The following is an 18,581-nucleotide window of genomic DNA, read 5'->3' on the forward strand; positions in this document are numbered from 1 at the left end:
AGTGATTGGTCAGGTCTGGTTTTTTTTTTTTTGGTTGTGACTTTTATTTTGAAGGGTACTACAGCGTCATCTCTGCTTAACCGGAAATGAATGTGGATTATAGAGTCGCTGCTTTCAATCAAAATAATCAACTGAGATGCGAGTATAGTGCAATGCATTTTCGCATTTGAACCAAGGTGTAGTAATTAAATAACTATGGGAGGGTACAGTGTGATGGCAAATGAGGAGTCACTTGATTATTCAGTGCATGAAGCATGGAATGAGGCCACCAATGTTTACCTTCTGGTTATTTTGGTCAGCTTCGCCCTGTTGATGTATGCCAGAAAGTAAGTGTCCTTTTTATTTGAAATTATTTTTTATAGTTATTTTTATATATGCACAGTAAGTAAATTGTAAATATATGTACAGTAATATTTAGATTATAAGCGTCCTGTGTTGGCAGCCATGAATAGGTTTTTTTTTCTTCTTTTTATTAGAAATAAGAGGAAGATCATGCGTATATTTACGGTGCCACCGACAGTCGGAACCGCAGCAGAACCGAACTTCTATGACAGTCTACAGAAAATCCGACTGAGACAACAACTGGAAATGTATTCACAAGGTTGGTTTGAGAAATTTTCGTCTGCATATGCCCCGTACTCCCTAAAACCAGTGGTTTCTGTCAAAATACCAAAGTAATGCAATTAGTTTAGGCTACTTAAATGAAAATACAGAAACTTGGTGTTATCCCACTGTCCTTAAAGCTACATTATGTAACTTTTGGCCCTCTAGCGGTTAAAAAAACAAAACTGCATGTGTCTTGTGGGAGAACATTGTTTTGGTTGTGCTTCGGCTCTGGTCCTCTACGCGGATGAATGTGTCTCGAGGTACACATGAATACAGGACATCTTATCAGAGCGAATGGACAAATAAATAATGAAAGAAAGGAAAAGATGAAAACATGTCATCTGAGCATATAAGCGCCATATCTTATGCTGTTGTTTTGACTTATTGGAAACATTGATGTTTTGAAATAAAGGACGTTACAAAAGTTAGGCAACGTTCGTTAATTATAGACATAATTGTAAAGTTTTTAGAACTGCAGGATATTCTGGCCAAATAGATCACGATATTAACTAATTTATAGATTGTCATTGTTACCAACCTGTGATCAACATAATTTCAAGACTCACATGTTCTTGGCAAACCTAGGATTACATTTTATATTTATATCAATTATTGCCGTTGTAAAGAAAAATACACACGTGTGCTAGCAAGTGAAAAGTTCTGCACCGATTACAGTATAATTATTATATTTCACTACACACACAAAGACGCGTGTGTGATTACACAACTATACATAAACAATATCAATAAAATATCTTAGCCGTTGGAAGATCTTGTTTTCTGTGTGTGTGGATTTCGCAGGGGCGAATGACGTATGTATACAATTACCCTCGAACGTATGTATACATTTACGTCCCGACAGCTCTAAAATATTTATAATATAATTATTATAGGTTTATCCAAGTGTATTTGGGTGAAGAAATGGTTTGGAAGATGGATTTTTATTGCACTCTCTTAAGTAATAACATTTTGTTATTTTTTTACAAAAAAGTTACATTGTGTAGCTTTAAATATATAAATAAATAACTAAATTGAATTATCAAAATTATTCTGAATTCTGGAAGCTTCTCGCTACACAACTTGATAGTTGTAGCCTAACATTTATGTTGGATTTCATGAGTTATTATGATTTCTGTAACTAAATATTAGCTGTAATTTTAAATATACAGTACTGTGCAAAAGTTTTAGGCACTTGTTAACAATTTTGCATAGTGAGGATGTCTTCAAATATAATACCATAAATAGTTTTCATTTATCAATTGACATCATACAAAGTCTAGTAAACAACATAATAAAGCTAAATCAATATTCGGTGTGACCACCTTTGCCTTTAAAACAGCCCCAATTCTCATAGGTACACCTGGATACAGTTTTTCTTGGTTGTTGGCAGATAGGATGTTTCAAGCTTAATGGAGAATTCACCACAGATCTTCTATCAATTCAGGCTGTCTCCATTTCTTCCATCTCTTCATGCAATCTCAGACTGACTCGATGTTCAGTGGGGGGTTTGTGGGGGAAATGCCATCTCTTGCAGGGCTACCTGTTCTTCTATTCTAATCTATTCTATTTGCAAAAGTGATGTTTGGGAGTCTAAAATGCATTTTCCTATTGACACATTAAAGCTGAAGATATAAATAACCATCTTAAGACAAATGTTTTTGTGAAACATCTTAAGTGCCTAAAACGTTTGCCCAGAGGGGGGGTTATTGTGATATTGTGTAAATACAGGTACAATAGTTATAGGGCAAAATTGAGTAACAAATTAAGATAATAACAAAATTGATAATTACAAAGAAGCATTTTGTCTCAAAATAAATGTGACAATTTCAAGGATTTTCATTAGCTACATAAATTTGCATCATTAAAACTATTATTAAATATTAGATCAAATGACCTCAAAATCAAACTTTAGACATTGCATGTGGTGACTTCATGGATCAGGAATATTTTGCAATGCGTAGTGACAAACTTTTGGGAGAAAATAAAATCAAAAGTGCCTATTACCCAGGGGCCTTTAGACTCGTTGTACCCTATACATAAACAAATCTTTTTTTCATACCATACAGCACCATAGTTTAGGACATACATAGTTTAGAATATGTGGATGTTTTATTTTAGCACCAACTACAGACAGATCTAACACCTTTTTCCCAAAGAGATGACGTTGGGAGCATTCCCATACGTTGTAAAATATAGTTTTACTTCTTTAATTATTTTCTTCTTCACTTTTCTCAGCTCGTAAATATGATCAACAGCACCAACAGACGCAGTCTGACAGTGTGCAGCTGTCAATGGAGTGATCTCGCCAGAGGGGGCGCTCTTCACTCACCAATGGTACTTAACTGAAAAAGACAAAACAAGCCGCAAATGAGTGGACATGCTACAATTCGGAGAGACTGAGAAGTACTGGGGTTGACTGGGGGGGGGTTGACTGTTGAATTTTGTTGACTGCTGAAGAGGCGTTCTTTTTATTCACATTCTTAACACATTCTGAAGGAGAAGGTTACATAATCACACACACACACACACACACACACACACACACACACACACACACACACACACACACACACACACACACACATATATATATATATATATAAGTCATAAAAATAATGGACCTATGGGAATTATGTTGTGATTAAACAAATGTATTTAATAGAATCTAATCTAAGATTTTTAAGATCATGTGAAATATTTCAGTCAAGTGTTTAAAAAGTGTGTGTGTATATGTATATATATATAAAATTGTGATCCGATTTTCTTAAGTAAATGTAGGTGGACTACACTCAAGTAAATTGCTTGTATGATAGCGCAGTATGTCATATGTTGAAAAATTTCTCACATAATTGCTTGACAAATACGTTAACTGTACACATCATCTCTGTACTATGTCATAAAGTGGCAGGGGTGACAACTCTCTCCAATATTTTGAATTTGGACTGCAGTACCCATTTTAAATGCTTGATGTCAATATTACATATTGCTCCTTTAAAGGAATAGTTCACTCAAAAATATAAATTCTAATTTACTCACTCTCATGTCGTTCCAGACCCATTTTACTTTCTTATGCAGAACACAATTGGAAAATGTTTAATTAATGTTCTGGTCATTTCAATAGAATGGCAGTTAATAGGGACTAATTTTAAAGCTTATAAAATGATCCAAATGTATGTGAGCCCCTAACAACCACCACTGTATTGAAAAATGTGAAATAAATGGTGAAATATTTCAACTCCTCTCACAATTGTTTTTTGCTAAATTCTACTTCATCTTGACAATGTAAAGGTTACTTTAAGGGTGATTAATTCACTGCTGATTTATTTATGCAAACCTTTACCTCTAACGTTGTAGTCCATTATCTTATATTGCCCTCTAGTGTTATCTTACAGGCATGTCAGTTGTTTTAAGCTGACATGCTAGGCAGATTAAACAGTTTGTTGAGAGTAAAGTTGAACATTAAACAAGCGTAATTTAATCTTATTGTAGAAAATGACTGCAATAAATTCTAATTAAAATGGCTACATAGGGAAATTAGTCTGGCTTGAGCATTAATGATGAATGATCAGTTCTGAATATCTTTTCTGGAAGTAGCTCTCTTTACCTCTTTAATTGCAAGACCAGCTTTACAGTAAATCTAATCTTTCATTCTCAGTAGTGAGCATGCATTTTAGTGGTGTTTGCTAAGGCAAGCTATTGCATTACTTAAAATGATAGTTTACCAAAAAATGTAATTCTGTCATCATTGACACATACTTCTGTTGTTCCATGACCGAATTTTGCATGGCAGTCAATAAATCGGGTGCAAAAATCCCATAGACTTGCATGGAAGGTGGGACCCGAGCCAAATTGGGGGGTGAGCACTTTTGACAGTAAGCAGCCACCCAAAACACACTTGCAACCGCATAGAATGCCCTAGCAACCACCCACAACACCAATAGCATTGTATGGGCAAGCACCACTCTGTTTTTTTTTTTTTTTCAGTTTTTTTTTTCAGAAAGTGTCAAAAGTTAGATTTCTTTTTTTCACAGAAAACATTCACATTATTGTAAAAATGGAGTGATTAAACAAAGAGTGCAATAAATTAGTCCAATATATATATATATATATACAAAATGTGAGAACTGAGAAACTAGGAGTGAGCAATAGAAAGTGAAAAGGTGTGAGAGAGAATCACTGTCTTGGACAGTCTCACTTTTGTATTAGCTTCTTTGTTCTAACTATTTATTTTTGTTTCATGCTGCTCTTCCAACATTCGCAAGCTTCTGATCCAATGTGGTATCATTCCCCCAGATGAATCATAGGACGCTAAAGAAATGATGCTTCTCCTCGCCTTAGTCATCTGCCTCCCCGTAGTCATCTGCCTCCCCCTCCCTCTTCCGCTTGTGTTCTCCCTCCAGTCTCTATGGAAATAAGTTGAACAAACTCTCTATCATTTTTCAACCTCAAATAATTCAAACTTGTATTCTCTATCTGTCTTTGCCTTTTATCCTTAACCCTCAAAGTGTGTAATATGTCTTACTCTTACTCTTACAAAGTTTGTCCCTGTCCATTGTTGAACAAACATAAAAGATCATGTACTGCACATAGAACTGAATTCCAGGTGTTAACTCATGGCATGCATCAACAAAAATCGTAGACATTCGTTCTGCACCCATTTGCAAGCTCGAACCAAAAAAGAATCAATAAACCAGTGGAGAAATAAACCACAAGGTTTGGGGAGCAATGTTCATGGCTGCTATATTTCAACACATTCATCAACGCATGCTTGATGTTTACAGTCTGGGTGTCATCTCTTACCCTGTCTCGATCCACTGTGCTGGTCTGAGACCTGTGGCTGCTTAAAGCCCAGACAGATGTAAACATGGCCTGACCGCACACGCTGGCAAAAACAGCCTGGAATGTCAGTGCCACAGGCCCGGCTCCCTCTCTGGGATTGTGCACCTAGTTACGCTGGCCCACTGCCCACAGACCAGATCAATTTATTTGAGGGCATGATACAACGAGGTTATGATCTGCTTTTAAAATAAGCTTATGAATAGTGCAATTGTTTAGAAATGAGTCAGCAAGCTGTGTATGGGCGTATTAATACTTATGATATATGTATGAATGGGGCAGCACTCAAAATGGAGTGCATTATGAACTTAATGCAGACTTTAAAGGATTAGTTCACCAAAAAATGAAAATTCTCTCATCAGTTACTCACCCTCTTGCCATCCCAGATGCGTATGCCTCTCTTTCATCTGCTGAACACAAACAAAGATTTTTAGAAGAATCTCTCAGCTCTGGAGGTTCATACAATGCAAGTAAATGGGTGCCAACATTTTGAAGCTCCAAATCCATACAAGGGCAACATAAGGGTCTGGGTAGCTCAGCTAGTAAATACGCTGACTACCACTCCTGGAGTCGCGAGTTCAAATCCAGGGTGTGCTGAATGACTCCAGCCAAATTGGCCCGATTGACCCGACATGGGGTAACCTCCTCGTGGTCGCTATAATGTGGTTCTCGCTCTTGATGGGGTGCATGACGAGTTGAGTGTGGATGCCACAGAGAATAGTGTGAAGCCTCCACACGCGCTATGTCTCCGTGGTAATGCGCTCAACAAGCCACGTGATGAGAGGCACGGATTTACGGTCTCGGACGCGGAGGCAACTGAGATTCATCCTCCGCCACCACGAGATTTGGGAATTGGGCATTCCAAATTGGGGAGAAAAAAGTACTCTTGATGACACTGGTGGTTAAATCCATTGTGACTATGAGGAGGGCGGGGCCGGCACTGAGTAACCGCAATCAGCTTGGAGAGGGATAAAGAGGAGCTGGAGATGCCAGTTTGGGAGAGAGAGAGAGAGAGAGAGAGAGAGGTGCACACAGCCGCTAAACATGTGCATTCTGCCTGTTGGACTGAAAAGTCAACAGAATGAGAGAGCACACGGAGTTGTGTGCGTGTAATGGTTTTGTTATGCTGAAAAGCAGTTTTATGTTGTGTTGAATTAAAGACGTTTGGTTGTAAACCCGGTTCCTGCTTCCTCCTTTACGATGAGCAAAAGACCTGTCTGCCACATCCATAGCTTCAGAAGCTATATAATAGGTGTGGGTGAGAAACAGATCATTATTTAAGTGCTTTTGTTTTTCTCCTCCCTGCTCAGTCAATCTCCACTTTAACTTTAACATTCTTCTTCTATTTTTGCTGAATCACATTCTTCATGCATATCGGCCCCTACTGGGCAGGGAGAAGAATTTATGATAAAATATATATATTTTTTAATATTGATCTGTGTCTCACCCATACTTATCATATCGTGTCTGAACACATGGATTTAACAACTTGAGTCATATGGATTATTTTTATGCTGAATTTACATAGCCTTATATTTTGGAGGTTAAAAGGGATATCTCCCCCCACCACCACCACACACATAATCAATCATTTATTTACCTTCATGTTGTTCCAAACCCATATGACTTTCTTTCTGCTGTGGAACACAAAAGAAGTTAAACAGAATGTTAGCCTCAGTCACCATTCACTTTTACTGTATGGAAAAAAGATGTGATGAAAGTGAACGGTGACTAAAGCTAACATACTGCCTAACATCTCCTTCTGTGTTCCATGGAACAAAGACAGTCTTGTGGGTTTGAAACAACATCAGGGTGAATAGTAATGACTGAATAATGTTTTTTGGTGAACTATCCCTTTAACATGTATTGTGCTATATCTGTGTTTATATTGCACTATTTGATCAGATACCATATCAGTACTGAGCTTCAAAGTCACCATGAAACAGCAATTGCTGCCCATTTTACTTCCATAATGCGACATGATGTATTTGAGAATTCACGAATCTATCACAATTTGCTTTACCTATATTTTGTATTAAAAAGGTATTTGGCTATTAAATTAAAGGCTTGCAATAAAGGTTATGTGTGACATTTTTTGGATCTTAAAATACTTTATCTAATCCCAACTTAATTGGAAAGGGTGGCAGAGGCTGTGTCTGCTGTGCCCAAATCCAATAGGGATGTGGATGGGGGTGAAAAAGAATAGGCTTTCTAATGTTATAATAATTATGCTTCTATAAACTAAAGATCGCAGCAAATGAACGCTATATGCAGTGCATCCGTCTGAATAATATGATTGGTCACCACATTAAGAAGCTTCAATACAACATTTATTGTTTGAATTTGGTGATAACATGTGTTTAATATAATTAAACACAAAACAGTCAAAAAAGTTTTGTGGTCTAAAATCAAATTTCTACATAAACAGCCCATTGCGACTTGAGACTCAACATGAAAAATCCAGTAAATTCATTAAACATTTTAGGATTTAAGACAACTGTGAGGTTATCCTAACATTAAGATGTTATTTACGATGATTTTTTCTTTTTCGAAAATTTTAATGCTTCTTAATTTTTTTCTTAAGAACAATCTATTTTTTTTTTTTCAGATTTTCTCCCCAATTTGGAATGCCCAATTCCCAATGTGCTCTAAGTCCTCGTGGTGGTGTAGTGACTCGCCTCCATCCGGGTGGCGGAGGATGAATCTCAGTTGCCTCAGTTGTCAGTCCGCGCATCTTATCATGTGGCTTGTTGAATGCGTTACCGCAGAGTTGTAGCGCGTGTGGAGGCGAGCTCTATTCTCCGCAGCATCCACACGCAACTCACCATGTGCCCCACTGAGAGCGAGAACCACATTATGGTGACCATGAGGAGGTTAACCCATGTGACTCTACCCAACCTAGCAACCAGGCCAATTTGGTTGCTTAGGAGATGGCTGGAGTCACTCAGCACACCCTGGATTCGAACTCGTGACTCTAGGGGTGGTAGTCAGCATCAATACTCGCTGAGCTTCACAGGCCCCCCACTTAAGAAAAAAAGAGAAAAACTTTCTTAAGAAGTTTTTTCGTGAATCCGGCCCCAAGAATGTGTATTAAGCAAGTAAATAGGGTCAGTATTTATTTCATTTTGACTTCAAAGGTGCTTCAAATCTTCTGGTGCCAATACAGAAATGAGAGATTAATTCAGACACATTTGTGCTTGTTTGAATTTTATGGAGGAACAATATGTGTCACAATGAAATACCCATTGCCACACTGCAACCTGCGCTTCCCTCTCCCTCCCTGTTTCACTCCTCTAGAGCACTTTCTTCTTTCGCACAGAAGCACGAATCTGTGTGTTTCCATGCTGCGTATCTCTGGATCCAAGCGCAGATGAGACGTGACAAGCTCCTTCATCCTCCCCTCCACTCTAGCGTTGTGGGGCTAAGCGCTTTTCCTTTCTCATCTTCATTCCACCATTCCCTTTCTCTCTTTTTTTCCACATTTTTTCTTTGTCACAGGTGGAAACGAGACACGACTGGGAATGAAAGAGAACAGGCGCTAATTAGGGAAGGGGGACTGGGACAAAGAGAATAAAATAATAAGACGTTTAAAACATGGAACTCTAATCTGGGAGAATTGGAAGCAAGTCTGACTGGTGGTTGCTTTCATTTCCTTCCCGTAATACAGAAGGATCAAAAGAGGAACAAAGACATTTTCAATGGTCTTGTTTACATGTTGTTCTTTTTTTCCAAACTCAGAGGCCCTTTTAACCAACAGAGTTGGCGAGAGTTGGGGAGAATAGAAGCCGCAGTTTCATGTATGTCCTATAGTGTGGTATCCTCTGCATCCTACGAGACTTTAAACTGTAGATTTGGCAGATAATGAGAGTGGATCCATCCTGCTTTGGAGCCCCGATCCTCTTCCAGGTCACGCTTCTGTACAGTCAGTCTACTACTTGTAAAAAGGAGTGACTGAGAAAGTGTCCAATGTTCTCACCATCTCTGCAAGGTCAATTGCTCTTCACACCAGCATTCCGCTAATCCACCTAAAGCCCAGAGCTGTTAGTCATGTATGTGGTTTCATGTCGGCCCTAAAAAAACCCTGAGGGGCTTCTGTTCCAGGGTAGATGGCTCTGGTCACTGGCAGAGAACAGCTCAGGTATGGCCCAGGTTTCTGTCTGGCCACCAGCCTCCATGGAGCCAAGACTTGAACAACAAACACAAGAGACCTAGGTTGACCCTCCTCTCAGACTGTGTCCACGGGGCCCGTCATCACATGTATGGACCTTCATATGTATTTGGACCACAGCCCAGGCCGCAGGTTCCATTTCACCTCACGCTTTCTCCAATAAACAACAAGAGGAGAATTGAAAACTCAGAGTCACTTATGGCAGGCCAAAAGGACACCTCAGTCAATATTTGCCTCAGATGTGAAATGGACACTAGGAGGACAAACTCTGCATGGTTGGATTTGATGAAAAGCCAGTTATTTTTGTTATGAAATCTGAATCTTATACAACCTACCTGCTAGGTAATAAATAACTCTAATAACTCCATGAGAGTGCAATTTCTTTCCTTGAGTTTGAGTTACTGAATTCATTGTCCTAAAAATGTCCTCCTGTGAACACCTTAAAAGATTACAAGCATGTTGGAGCCATGGCCTAGTGGTTTGTGCTTGAAACATGTTGAGCCATGCTCAAATTGACGACATGCGTTCGAGTCCGATCTAGTTCCTGTCGCTTATTTCAGACATTTCCTCTCTACTTTTCTCATCTCTATGTATAACTTTTTTGAAAATTATGACAGAATTTCCATTTTTAGGTGAACTAGCACTTTAACCGATGCTGAGGGTTAGTTCACCCAAAAAGTTTAAATTCTCTCATCATTTACTCACCCTCATGCTATCCCAGATGTGTATTCCTTTCTTTCTTCAGCAGAACACAAAAAAAAGATTTTAAGAAGTATATCTCAGCTCTGTAGGTCCTCATAATGCAAGTGAATGGTGACCAGAATTAAGAAGCTCCAAAAAATATTAAGGTAGCATAAAAGTAATCCAAATAACTCCTGTGGTTAAATCCATGTATTCAGAAGCCATAGGTGACGATGAGAAACAGATCCATATTCAAGTCCCATTTACTGTCAAAAAGTACTTAAATATGGATCTGTTTCTCACCCACACCTATCATATCAATTCTGAAGACTTATGAATTCCTTTTTGGAACTTCAGATTTCTGGTCACCATTCAGTTGCATTATATGGACTTACAGAGCTGAAATATACTTAGTCTTCGAAATCTTTGTTTGTGTTCTGCAGAAGAAATAAATCACGCACATTTGGGATGGCATGAGAGTAAATTGATGAGAGTAAATGATGAGAGATTTTTCATTTTTGGGTGAACTGTCCCTTTTACATCGATTTATATTTATAACATCAGTCCTTCTCAATATTATTTGCTCTTGATTTTTCCCTTTCCCTCCATCTAACCTTATGGTTTGAACTCTCTCTTGTATACTTTCAGAAATGTGGTGTGCAACTTATTGACACAGACAGAATGCCTCTTGTCTATTTGTTGTCAGTGGTTCCTTTGCTTACTCTTCTAACCTCAAGTATTTCTTTGGACAGTGCTATAAACCTCATTCAGCTGTTGTCGAATCAGGAAGAGTGAGGACTTTTTTCTTTCTGTGGTCTCTTGTGCAGTTGAGAGATGAGTGAACATGTGGTCATTTGGTGGTCTATCTACAAAATCAGGCTACTACGAGTTCCATAGGTCTACCAGGCAAGTGAAACTAGCTTGACATTTTTTAGCTTGTTTCTGAAAGTTTCCCATCAGTGAAAAGCACTTTGCAAAGTGTTTTTTTGGTTCTACTGATGGTTAAAGAGGGTAAGTCCACCTCCAAATGAAATAGATAAATTATGAATTTATTGCAATATTCATTTTAAACACTTTGTAATGACTTTGTACAGTGGTTAAGTAGCCATACAGAGTCATATAATTTTTGCACATTCTCTGTAATGGACATAGATACCATACTGTCCTGTGATTGGGGTTATTATTTGTACATTGGTAATAGACTGCATTTTATTCAGAGACCCCTTGTTGGAAAGACCAGCCTAGACCAAAATGAATTTCCTTTGCTTTTCACCTGCATAACTCAGGGTCTCGAAACATTAAGTTTTGAGTACAAGACCAAGGCCACGTTTATGTGGTCTTGAGAGTTTTTAAGACCAAGATCACCAGATCAAAGCTTTTTTATGCTGGTTTGGTACAGGCACAGTGCCAACCAAATACTCATATCAAACAACATATGTGATCACAAAATGTCTGCCTTTAGTTAGTAGCATATGCCATCTGAACTTCTGCTCAATGAAGGACCACATCTAAGCAACCGTCCCTCCACCACACCCCCTCATGACCCCTACGCGAACAAACGCGGATATCCCGTCGTTAGATTTTACATTTCTATCTTTTGAGCTGCACATGTTCCACTCACAGGTTCTTTCCATTAAGAAGAACTTTAAAGTGCCACTGGCTCATTAAAAAAACAACTATTGGTCCACTTCCTTCACCTGTTGTCTGGAAACACCAAACGAAAAAGTAGAAAAAAAAGGGTCTCTGAGGGTTTTTCACTTCACTAAATTTGTTAAAGGCAGGTTAAGGATAGACACAGGGCAGGACATACACAGGGAAGTCTTGGCACTTTTCAGTTCGGACCATTCTTTGATTTAGAGCCACTCTGACGGCCATGTTTCTTTGATAAGGCCTGTCGGTGCAGGTTAGCTCCAGTCAACACTTCTTGACAATCGATCCTGTCCTGAGGGCCCTGGACCTTGACATGCTTTCAGTCACATGGATGCTTAAGCTGTGAACTGACAGTCTCTTGTTCTAGGGATAGACAAAGGATGTGAACCACAGTCCTTTTTGTGAGAATTTTAATTTTGAGCTAGTGACTGTTGCTCTTGTGCTTTGCTCCTCTACACATATTCAGTCTGTCAGATTACTATATATTGGCCTATATGTATGATATGCCTAATTTTTCAAATTAATTACAATTAATTGCATATATCAATATTTTGGTCCGTTCTGCATAACGCGGCGGCTTATATTAGCTTATCGTGGCCCATTCCGCGGCCGACCCACCTTCCTGCTCGGTTCTCCCGATGGCCAGTCCGCCCCTGATCGACCCCCAAGTGCGTTGGGGGTCGATTCCCCCACCGGGAAAATTTCTGGTATGCCAGATTACCAGTCCAGTCCTGATGTACAGCATATATGCTGTATGTATGTATGTGTGTGTGTGTGTGTGTATATATATATATATATATATATATATGTATGTATATATATGTATGTACATATATATCACTTGGAACAGTATACAGATTTTGCTGTTTTGGAAGGAAATTGGTACTTTAATTCATCAAAGTGGCATTCAACTGATAACAAAGTATAGTCAGGACATTACTGATGTAAAAAAAAAAGAAGCACCATCACTATTTGAAAAAAGTAATTTTTGATCGAATCTCGACATGCCCCATTTCCAGCAGCCATCACTCCAACACCTTATCCATGAGTAATCATGCTAATTTATTACTAGAAAATCCCTTGTCATTATATCAAACACTGCTGAAAGCTATTTGGTTTGTTAAATGAAGCTTAACATTGTCTTAGTGTTTGTTTTTGAGTTGACATGCAATAGACTAATGGTCAATATTAGGACAAAAATGGCAACATAAAAAAAGAAACCGCTTTTTCTAGAAACCCGTCATTCAATCATTGTTTTAGGAATGAAGGCTTATACAATGCTTGAAATTGCCAAAAAACTGAAGATTTCATACCAAGGTGTACACTACAGTCTTCAAAGACAAAAACAAGGACAGAAAGAGATGTGGAAGGCCAGAGGTACAAATAAACAAGAGGATAAGTACATGAGAGTCTCCAGTTTGAGAAATAGATGCCTCACATGTCCTCAGCTGACAGCTTCATTGAATTCTACTCCGCTCAACAACAGTTTTATGTACAACAGTAAAGAGAAGACTCTTTACAAAGAAAAGGCCACCTTTGAAACAGAAAAACAACAAGAAAAGGTTAGAGTGGGCAAAGAAACACAGACAATTGTAGTAGTCATTTTTCACATAATTAATGTCCTGACTAATCATTGTGATCAGTTCAATGCCACTTTGGTGAATAAAAGTACCAATTTATTTCAATAAGAGCAAAATCTGTACATTATTCTAAACTTTTGGCCACCACGGTATATATACATAGAATCAGGGTTGGGGAGTAACGGAATACATGTAACTGATTACGTATTTAAAATACAAAATATAAGTAACTATTCCGCTACAGTTACAAATGATATAATTGGTAATTAGCATACAGTTACATAAAATAATTACTGAATTACTGAAGAGATTACTTTGTATTTTATTGTCATTTGTTTCATTTAATATTTAGTCCTTTCAGATGGAAAACATTTAAACATATACATGATGTGATCCAAAGTGCATTTGAACAGCAGTGAAACACTTTCTAATGATGTGTTACATTCATACGAGCAGAAAGAGAAGTCAGTTTGAAGTAAGTATGGAGCAGAAGAAATAGAAATAAACCTTGTGTAAATTGTCAGCTTTACACTAAGCTAAAATGCTATTTCTAGCCATTTTACATGCACACGTTACCAGGCACGATCATATTTTTTTTTTTTTATCAAGAAAATTCATGTGTATCATAATTATTTTTTTCTAGTAAGACCTTTGATATTAGGGCAAAAATCATATTCTTGATAATCATTTTTGTATTGTTTTCCTGTAAAAATGTAATAAAAATCATTAAAACAAGAGAATGTATTTTTAACATGTATATTTTGTCTTACTGTACTGGCAGAGTTTTTATAGTCCAAACAAGTGAAAAAATATTCCAGTGCTGAAGAAGTAATCCAAAGTATTTAGAATACATTACTGACCTTGAGTAATCTAACAAAATACCTTACAAATGACATTTTACAGCATGTATTCTGTAATCTGTAGTGGAATATATTTCAAAAGTAACCCTCCCAACCCTGTGTGTGTGTGTGTGTGTGTGTGTGTGTGTGTGTATATATATATTCAAGCACATAAGCTAAAGCCTTTAAATCAAAAGATGTTTACATAAATACAGTCAACTTTGACTGGTATTGTAATACCCAGAAATCAACAAGAATTCTAAAAGATAACATCTTACATATGAAAACGCACACACAGATACAGAGATACCCAAATGTACTTTTCTATGACTGTGCATTCCTTACATATGAATCAATGGAATCCAACAAACTAGTTTTTTAAAATAATGTTTGTTTCGCTTTTGGGGGCTTTGGAGAGAAAAACTGAAGGAATTTGGTGAAAATTCCCCTTGTGGTAAAAAACAGGGCAGTGCTCGTGGTGCACTATAAATATGAGTTTGAGGGGTCAGTGTGGTTAACCATAATTACCAGCCTCTTAAACTGGCTCAGCTGAACTGTCTGCCTGCTGCCCTGCACACACATGAACACACTCCATTGAGGGCGTAAACTGTGTTTTTTTCACTCAATTTTCACAACACTTGTCTAGAACAATAAAAGATGTGTAACAATGTGTTACATAATGCCATCTCTCATTTGAAAACAACTTGTTTTTTAGTTTACAGAAAGTTTACAGACAAGTACTTTGTTTGCAAATTGTGTTTTTCAGACAGACAGACTTAATAATGTAAGATCTGCAGAGACAAGAATTCCAGAATCGGAACTGCATTGTTTTTTTGCATTATTTTTTTTGCTTGCTCATTATCACAATGTGTTTATGGTGCGCTGAGTAACATTTTGATTGAGTGTTTGATTCCAACACACATTTATTGCATTTGGACAGTAGACATGTATGTTTTACAGTTCTTATATCTTTTTAAATGTTACATATAAACTTTTGCCCTACTTAAGCGAATGTGTGTGTGTGTGTGTGTTTGATTACGAAGAGAGAGAGAGAGAGAGAGAGAGAGGTAGTAAAATAAACACATGCACAGTAACTCTCACTGGAATATCATGTAGTCATAATACTGGCAATGCAGGTAGCTGTCTAAAAATATAGGCTTTATTTTTGAAGGATTTTTGTGGAATACCTGGAAATTTTACTAAACACAAATAAAATGTCTGCTTATAGTTTTTACTATACTTACTAGTTTTTTTCTTTAATTTAATTAAAGAGATCTCTTTTGGGATTTTTCTTTAATATATTGCTTTGGAGGTATTATTTAAAGCACTTTACTAAGTATCAGCATGTTTTATGCTTGCTTATTTCTAGTCTAATATTTCAAAATGTGTTTAAAGGTCATTGTGTGGCAGAAAAATGACACCCTGTACGAAAAAAACAGTACCACTTTAACAGCTCCAATCAGCTCAGTTGAAATAATGTATCTTGATATATTCCAAAGCTGTGATGCAGACTGTAAACCAGGGTCTTTACAAGAGCCTCTTGTTATTTTACACTTCCTGTCTGACTTCTCCCCAGAGACCTCTGGTTTAGGCTGGGCTTAGTCTGTGGTCAGATAGATAGAGGCCAGACGTCTCTGTGTGTCTCTGAGACACTCCATTTCTGATGTTCTCAGAAGGCCGCTGGTGCTGTGCTTGGCTGCTTCAGCATTCAAGCTCTCATTGACAGGTTTATAATAGCACACAACACACTCGTCCTGTGCTGCTTTTGGGTACCATTACTGGCTGTAATATCAGACAATTTTTCTGCGGCCATTTTTAATGATGGTCCATCCATAACAATTTGTCATCAAGATAGTCTTTATTGTGTTTTATAAAATACACAAGTTACAGTTCTTGGTACTGATTGGTCAATACAGCATTCCAGTCATTCTAAAATACATATAGTAAAAGCTGTGATGTGAAACATTCATGTTAATAATTACATGAATGATTATGAATGAAAGTTGTAAATAGCTGTCTGTCTGTCTGTCTGTCTGTCTATCTATCTATCTATCCATCTAAAAACTATAACATAGAGTATAGAAATATTTATACACCGATCAGCCACAACATTAAAACCACCTGCCTATTATTGTGTAGGTCCCCCACTTGCCACCAAAACGATTTTCGATCAGATCTCCGCCTATCTCTCACAGAACAAGCTGCTGGATGACAATCAGTCGGGCTTCAAAAGTGGACACTCCACTGAGACTGCCCTGCTGTCTGTCTTCGAGTCGCTGAGACAGGCGAGAGCTGAATCGAGATCATCCGTTCTGATTTTGCTGGACCTTTCTGCTGCCTTTGACACAGTCAACCATCAGATCCTACTCTCCACCCTCTCTAAACTGGGTATCACTGGAGCTGTGCTTGACTGGTTCAACTCTTATCTCTCAGAAAGGTCCTTTTGAGGTAGCATGGAGAGGGGAAGTATCCAAGCCACACAAGTTACTTACTGGGGTACCTCAGGGATCAGTGCTTGGGCCACTTCTCTACTCCATATACACAACATCACTGGGACCCATCATCCAGTCACATGGTTTCTCTTACCACTGCTACGCTGATGACACGCAACTCTACTTGTCTTTCCAGCCCAACGACACCACAGTGACCGTTCGAATCGCTGCCTGTCTGGCAGACATCTCGGCCTGGATGAAGGAACACCACCTTCAACTCAACCCTGCCAAGACCGAACTCCTTGTCTTTCCAGCCAACCCGGCTGTTGAACACAACATCACCGTGCAGCTGGGTCCAACTACAGTTTCGCCTTCCAAAACTGTCAGAAATCTAGGGGTAACCATTGATGATGAGCTAAATTTCACAGACCACATTTCAAAAACTGCAAGATCTTGTAGATTTACACTCTACAATATCAGGAAGATAAGACCCTTCCTCTCTGTACATGCCACACAACTGCTCGTTCAGTCCCTTGTCATAGCTAGACTGGACTACTGTAAGCTCTCATTGCAGGCCTTCCTGCATGTGCTATTAGACCTCTCCAAATGATCCAGAATGCAGCAGCACGTCTGGTCTTTAATGAACCTAAGAGAGCACATGTTACACCACTCTTTGTCTCTCTCCACTGGCTGCCAGTTCATGCACGTTTTAAATTCAAGGCCCTGATGCTGGCATATAAAACAGTCACTGGGTCTGCTCCAGCATACCTAAAAACATTTATGCAGAGCTACGTTCCCACCAGAAGCCTGCGGTCGGCTAAGGAACGTCGCCTTGTCGTACCAAAACAAAGAGGCACCAAAACACTTTCCCGGACTTTCAGTTTCATCATACCACGGTGGTGGAATGACCTTCCCAACTCAATCCGGGAAGCTAACTCACTCTCTATCTTCAAAAAAACGGCTAAAAACACATCTTTTCCAAAAGCAAAGATGTGTCACTAAAAAAAAAAAAAAAGAATTACATTTCTTGTTGCACTTAAATCTGTTTTGTTTACTATTATGATGATAGTGAAACTTTGTAATATGGCACTTTTTGTACCACTGTCTCCCTAAGATGATTCGCTGATATTCTTCCTCTTTTGTAAGTCGCTTTGGATAAAAGCGTCTGCCAAATGAATAAATGTAAATGTAAATGCAAAACAGTGTCAACCTGCATCTCAGAATAGCTTTCTGAAATGATTTTCTTCTCACCATAATTGTACAGCACGGTTATCTGAGTTACCGTAGACTTTGTCAGTTTGGACCAGTCTGACCATTCTCTGTTGACCTCTCTCATTAATAAGGCATTTCCGTTCACAAACCTGCCCCTCACTGGATGTTTTTTGTTTTTGACACCAAGCTACAGAAATACTCAAATCAGCCCGTCTGGCAGCAAATATCCACGTGATTATCTAGTCAGCCAATCATGTGGCAGCAGTGCAGTGCATAAAATCATGCAGATACAGGTCAGGAGTTTCAGTTAATGTTCACATTAACCATCAGAATGGGAAAACAAAAATGTGATCTCAGTGATTTGGAGCATGGCATGATTGTTGGTGCTAGACTAGCTGGTTTGACTATCTCTGTAACTGCTGATCTCCTGGGATTTTCACACACAACTCTACAATTTACTCAGAAAGGTGCCAAAAGCAAAAAACATTCTGTGAGCGGCAGTTCTGCAGATGGAAATGCTTTGTTGATGAGAGAGGTCAACAGAGAATGGCTGTTTCCAACTGACAAAGTCTGTGGT

General features: G+C 38.3%; 1 protein-coding gene across 1 annotated transcript; it reads left to right on the top strand.

The window, feature by feature from the left end:
- The first annotated feature begins 46 nt into the window (after positions 1–46).
- Positions 47–3,209, top strand: LOC127663502 (small integral membrane protein 19-like). The gene is made up of 3 exons (XM_052155105.1): positions 47–326; positions 477–601; positions 2,842–3,209. The coding sequence occupies exons 1-3, from the start codon at positions 196–198 to the stop codon at positions 2,904–2,906; spliced, it is 321 nt and encodes a 106-aa protein (XP_052011065.1). The 5' UTR covers positions 47–195; the 3' UTR covers positions 2,907–3,209.
- The last annotated feature ends 15,372 nt before the right edge of the window (positions 3,210–18,581 follow it).

This window comes from Xyrauchen texanus, chromosome 23, assembly GCF_025860055.1.
Source record: "Xyrauchen texanus isolate HMW12.3.18 chromosome 23, RBS_HiC_50CHRs, whole genome shotgun sequence".
Classification (NCBI taxonomy): domain Eukaryota; kingdom Metazoa; phylum Chordata; class Actinopteri; order Cypriniformes; family Catostomidae; genus Xyrauchen; species Xyrauchen texanus.